The 6000-nt window shown below is 36.9% G+C and overlaps 1 protein-coding gene across 1 annotated transcript in view; it reads left to right on the forward strand.

Annotated features, from left to right (window-relative positions):
• LOC127644835 (cadherin-2-like) overlaps positions 1-4894 on the forward strand; it is a 94635-nt gene extending 89741 nt beyond the window's left edge. The window contains exons 15-16 of the mRNA XM_052128234.1: positions 1951-2112; positions 2619-4894. Coding sequence (XP_051984194.1) covers positions 1951-2112; positions 2619-2825 — 369 coding nt within the window. The 3' untranslated portion in view covers positions 2826-4894. The remainder of the gene's footprint in view (positions 1-1950; positions 2113-2618) is intronic.
• Positions 4895-6000: the final 1106 nt, after the last annotated feature.

A 6000-nucleotide genomic window follows, 5' to 3' on the forward strand; every position in this document is an offset into this window, starting at 1 on the left:
GGCGCATGCTTGGGAGTCCTTGGGGCATCATTCAGCAAGAGAGTGAGAGAGCACAAGGCTCAGAGGGCAAGAGAGGCAGGAAGCAAGAGGAGCATAAGAGAGCTAAGAGAGGGCTAAGAGAGAGATAAGAGCTAAGAGCATTTATAACCTTAGAAAACATGTCCCACCTCTCATTGGCTCGACCAATGAGAAGGGTTTGGGTTCCAGGCGGGAATTTGGTTTATTGCTCTTTGTTCTCACATTTCTCATTGCATGAGTAAGAAAGAAACTAGGAAATATACTTGTAATACTAATATGTTGTTGTTATCGACATATCATGTACACAGTCATTTCGATCTTCAAAATACCAAGTTATAGAGACCAAATATGCCACACATATGATTTCGGTTAACCATAGTATGCAAAGTCTGAAACATTAACCCATTAGAGTTTGAAAGAAAACACAGATCAAACAACATTTAGGAAAATTATGAGATGGAACATTAGATACATGTCAATGAATTTATCACATGGATATATAGAATATATATATAGGATTAACAGGGTTCATTTCTCTTTCTCAGTAAGAGAATGAAGTGAGGGTCAGCACTTCTCTAAACATTCCTTTGGAGGTCGTAAAAGTCTCACTTACTCTGGGCATGAGAGAGTTCCTTTGTCAAGGCTCATTTGCATGTTTATGACAGTAAGAGATTTTGGGCTGAATGACTCAAAAGATAGTAAAACATCGCGTAATATCATTCTACAGAGATCTTATATTCGAATTCAGCTCGGACAAATCGTAAGGTTTAATTTGATACCAAGAAACGTGTGTTTAGTACACTTAAAAAAGGGAATATACACTCTGAGGCTATTAAATATGAGGCCTCAGAGTTTAAAACACACAACGAAACAGTTCTAACGAGTTTGATATACCTCAGAAATACACAACATACAGGGATTACACGTATTTCATTAGCAATATGCAGTTCTGTGTTTAACTGAAAAACACACACACACACATTGTTGCGTTCAAAGTTTCCCCCTTCCTGTCCACACGATAAGCACGTGGTGAGCATGCGGATGTCACATGCGGTTCTCTGTCAATAGTTCATTGTCTCTTTGTCAATACATTTATTGTGCTTGTGGAGACTGGTTGGCGCTATTTCAGTAATTAGGGGAGTTTTTAACAGTAAGTTCTTGTTTGTTCGTGAATCTGTTAAGGCCACTGATCCTCCGCCATACCTTACATTTGTCAAATAGTAGTTTGATAATGTCTAACTACATATCTAAATGCATAACTTGTGATCAAATTGAGAAATACTACACTGTAGGTGTTTGTGTTGAACACTACGCCATCTACTGGCTATTATTGCCACAATGAACATTCATAACACGAAATGTAAATATGATCTAATAAAAAAAAAACACAAAATCCCAAAAGAAGTGCATCATTTTATTGTTTTTACTTCAGGAAAGAAGACATTTTTGAATTTATAAAAAAAAAAAAACTCCATCTGTCAAAAATGACCATGAACAGTAAAGTAAGCAGCCCTTCTTTTACAGAATAAGAACATCAGTTTTGCTGTATTAAACACTACTGGACATAATCAAGCTTTTAAAAAAATAAATAAAAATAAAACAAGCAATGTGGTACTATTTGTTGTATATTTGACTTTATTTTATACCAAAAAGTTGACCAAGAACATGAACTTTATTATCATTGCAGTTCGAGATGGGAAGTGAAAGAATGGCATTTGAGCATCTGGCTGATCTGCATAATTCCTTCAGTGAAACTATGCAGACAGTGTGTATAAATAAACAGTGCTGTCAGCAGACAATTCATCCTTAGTGAATTCTTCTCATTTGTGCTTAATTGAAATCATTTTGTCATCCAAACATTGCACACGTTTGTGTGTAGATTTACTCGTGTTGCTGACTTCACCATCTGTCTTCTCTTGTGTTTGCGGTCAGGATTATGACCTGAGTCAGTTACAGCAGCCAGACATTGAGACCGACGGCATGAAGCCCATCGGTGTGCGCAGGTTAGATGAGAGACCGCTGCATCCCGAGCACCAGTACCCCATCAGATCCACCGCACCACATCCGGGAGATATCGGAGATTTCATCAGTGAGGTGGAGTGATGCTACACCATCATCCGACAAAACATTCATCAAATCAAAGTTGTAACAATACATTTGTGAGAGTTGCGTTAGGGTGATTTTACACTTGTGCTTTTGGTGTGCAACCAAGTCCACTTGACAAATATGGCTGTGCACCATCTAACCAGACTCTGCTCCACTCGCAAAGGTGGTCTTGAGTACATGTGAACTCTTACTTCTATTACTTCTGCCTAGTCATACTTCTAGTATAGCACATCATAGCTGCTTGTCTCTAAATCAGCTGACAACAATAACAGGAGAAGATGCCAGTTTCATAGTACTCATGGTCCCCATTTCCACATTTGTTTCGGGTGATTCGATCACAAGCACTCAATACAGGTGGAAACAGGGTGAATGGGTCACAAAAACTAGGCGGGTGTTTGAGATAAGACAGGAGGTTGATGAGTTGTATAATGAGATGTTTTAAGGGATGGTTAGGTTATGTGGTTGGTAACAGTTAACACTGGTTGTCTTTGCAGGGTTTGAGGGCAGCTGATAATGACCCTACCGCTCCACCGTATGACTCACTGTTAGTATTTGACTATGAGGGCAACGGATCGACTGCAGGATCGCTCAGCTCCATCAACTCTTCCAGCAGCGATGGTGACCAGGACTATGATTACCTCAACGACTGGGGTCCACGCTTCAGGAAACTCGCTGACATGTATGGTGGCACGGATGAGTGACACGGATGAGTGCAAAGACAGCAACAACATGTAGCTTATCCCTCTATTCAACGGATGAAGACTGTGTCAGATATGGGTTTGTCAGAATCAGTACAAGCAAACACAAGAACCCGTGGTTTAATGTTCATGTTTAACTCAAGGCTTAAAGTAACCGTTAATGCAAACGCTTGAGGAACGCTCTGAGAGGAACATCAAAGCTCAGGCCTGTTTCACACAATCTGCATCTGTGGGACGTGAACGGCGCTCGTTCATTTCTCCATGCGTATTAACAGATGAATCACATGCTGCTGTGTCTCTGGAGTTCAAGTACATTTCTTTAAATGTGAGAACATGCCAATATCTCAATAAGATACAATTTACACCATAAGAGTGCGATTTACAGTTCACAGAAGGAATCATTCTAATCCAGTGTTCACTTCTTTTTGTCTTTTAAATCAATCAGTATTTCATCATGTCATATTTATTCATTTTAGTGGTCAAAACGAATCTTTTTTAGGTAATGATAAAGAACGAAAAGACAAAAATATGCACAAGCTGTAACAGACTAAACTTTGACCAAATATTCAAAGATTTTGAAGAATTTATAAACTAATTACAAACATGTATGTAAAATACTAAAGATGAATATGTTTAATATGTGAGATTAAACAACTCGAGAAACATGAATAAACGCATATAATGAATATTTGAAGTATGAATTCCTCCCGTTTAGAAGCAAACGATGTATCCCCAACACAAGATCCACATTCTGACCTGCGGGTCACTCAGTTCAAGTTCACCTGTTCATGCTGTTCACGTCACATACAGGATGTGTTTGAGGTCATTAACACTGTTAGTAAAGTTCATTAAAATACACAGCGTACTATTTCAAGCAATTCTTTCTAGATTTTTCATAGAAATAAAAGCAGTGTTAGTACATTGTTAATATCTGTAATTTGTATTTAAGTATGTTTTAATTAAAACTGTTTGAAAACTGCTGAAAAGAAAATGAATAAATCTTTTGTCAGCAAACATTGACAAGATTAACACTGTGTATATAATCCTCATTAAACCATTTTATCAAATGAATTAATAATAGGAATAATTCAAATACAGGAAGAAATGAGTTGAGATAATAATTTGTTCCTGTTTTAACGTGAAATTCGTTTCACTTTAATTGATTTTAATGTATTTTTCTCTGAATGCGTCATTGTGTCTGCAGCTGTCATTAAACCTGGGGAGAAACTCCGCCGCAGTTAAGCGTTTCCATTCTGCATCATGCACACATTAAATAAACATGTTGACATGCAGAACAAAACTGGGTAAATATCTACACGTGCCAATCGCTTCTGCTTCCACACTTTATGAAAGAGGCATTTACATGAGCTTCTATTAGTGTAAGATTGTGCATGTCACAGCGGCGGCGCTCCTGTCCCGCAGACACAGCAGGTGTGAAACAGACCACTCATACACGCTCCACACTCTTTAATGTGCCTTTTTCAGTTTCATTAAACTCACTTATGGAGTGAATTTAAGAAATAAGGATGTGTTCATCATTATGCTTTATGTTTTTTGAGTTTATTCACTGTTTGAAAAACGATTCTTTATTATGATATTACCGTAAGTGCATTTTTGTTCATCTAAACATAATTGACCTTTAAATTCTTTATTGTCATTATTGATTTGTATTTTTTTACAGTGAGTTTTTGCTTCGCCGTACATATAATGAGCCTTCTTTATGAAATATTCTGTTCATAAAACATAGCTGCATTCACTTCAACATAACTGAAATTACTCATAAATCCAAACTGGTTTTGCTTGTTCATGACTAAAACTCTGTGTGTCTTTGAGAATAAAACATTCAGGAATTTCTAAGAACAGTACGTCTTCCAACTCTTTGCAATGTTCCATATTTTAACATTGAAGAAATTATTTCTTGGTTTTATTTATAGAATGTAACAGGCCGAAGTCTTGTTCATAAAGAAGCGCTGTTGTGTTGATCATCGATTTGTGGACTGCAATTTCAATTTCAATGAATTATATTGTTTCTGACCAAGTAAAAATCAAATAAAAAATCATTTTGGAGCTGTTCCACACACAATCTCATTTTTCAATTGAATAAAGAATATATAACGTTTGTAGGCATCTAGTGTCCGGTTCAAGGTCAAGGACAGATTCCTCACACTTGGTTCTGTTGTGATCATGTCATATTAAGATGGGTTGCAACATGTGCACTCGTAGGAACATGATGTTTTATGGCCACAAGATATTTCGAGACCACCTAATGTGAAGTCAAATGTTGTCTTTAAGATCCTATGAAGACTTCCGTTTACGTTGCGTTTTTTGTTTTGAAATGAAAAAAAAAAACTATTAAGCTATGAAAAGCAAGAAATGATCTAATTTCTCATGAATATTTGATCTGCACATGTGTGTCTGAAACGCGATTGGTCAACCTGCACTGTCATCTGTCCTGCCTCAATCAAACCCATCAGTATAAGAGTTCAACACGATACAGATCTGCATTTTTAATTCTGAACATTAACATTCTTCCAAACTTTCACAGTTGCATATTTATTTCAGCCAGACAATGGATTTATCCAGCAACTGAAGATGCCCTCACTCCAGTGTTCTGAAATATTCGGTTATGCATTAATATTCACACATGAATATTAATGCAGCAATGAAAATATTAGAGCATGCACAATCTATAAATTGTTGTGAAAAGATGAACAGTTAAGCTTAACTTCCTTTGATGCTTGGTTTAGATGAATTGTAATCCAATCAGGCACTTTAGCATGAAAGAGGAAACTGTTGAATATTCATGTGTGCTCCGCCGAGTGCAACCGAATATTTCAGAACTCCAGTTTTAAAAGGCAGGTTATAGATTATTATAAAAATGTTGTAATGCAAATGAACAAACATAATCACAAATTCGCACATTTCTATACATTATAATTAACTAGACTCCATTAGTGAGTTAATAGTCTACTGGTGTCACATCGTCGTCATCCTTTTGTGTTTGAGACTTATGTTGAAGTTTTTTCCCTGAACTACATTTCCCATCATGCACCTTCCAGACATCCTCATCACACACACCTGTGATTGTTGTTCCCAGCTATTCATTGTAATGTCTTTAGTCCCCATGTGTATATATAGTCCTCTTGTTCTCCTTTCTCTTGACGGGTCTTGTTTGTAT

This window comes from Xyrauchen texanus, chromosome 6, assembly GCF_025860055.1.
Source record: "Xyrauchen texanus isolate HMW12.3.18 chromosome 6, RBS_HiC_50CHRs, whole genome shotgun sequence".
NCBI classification, from domain to species: domain Eukaryota; kingdom Metazoa; phylum Chordata; class Actinopteri; order Cypriniformes; family Catostomidae; genus Xyrauchen; species Xyrauchen texanus.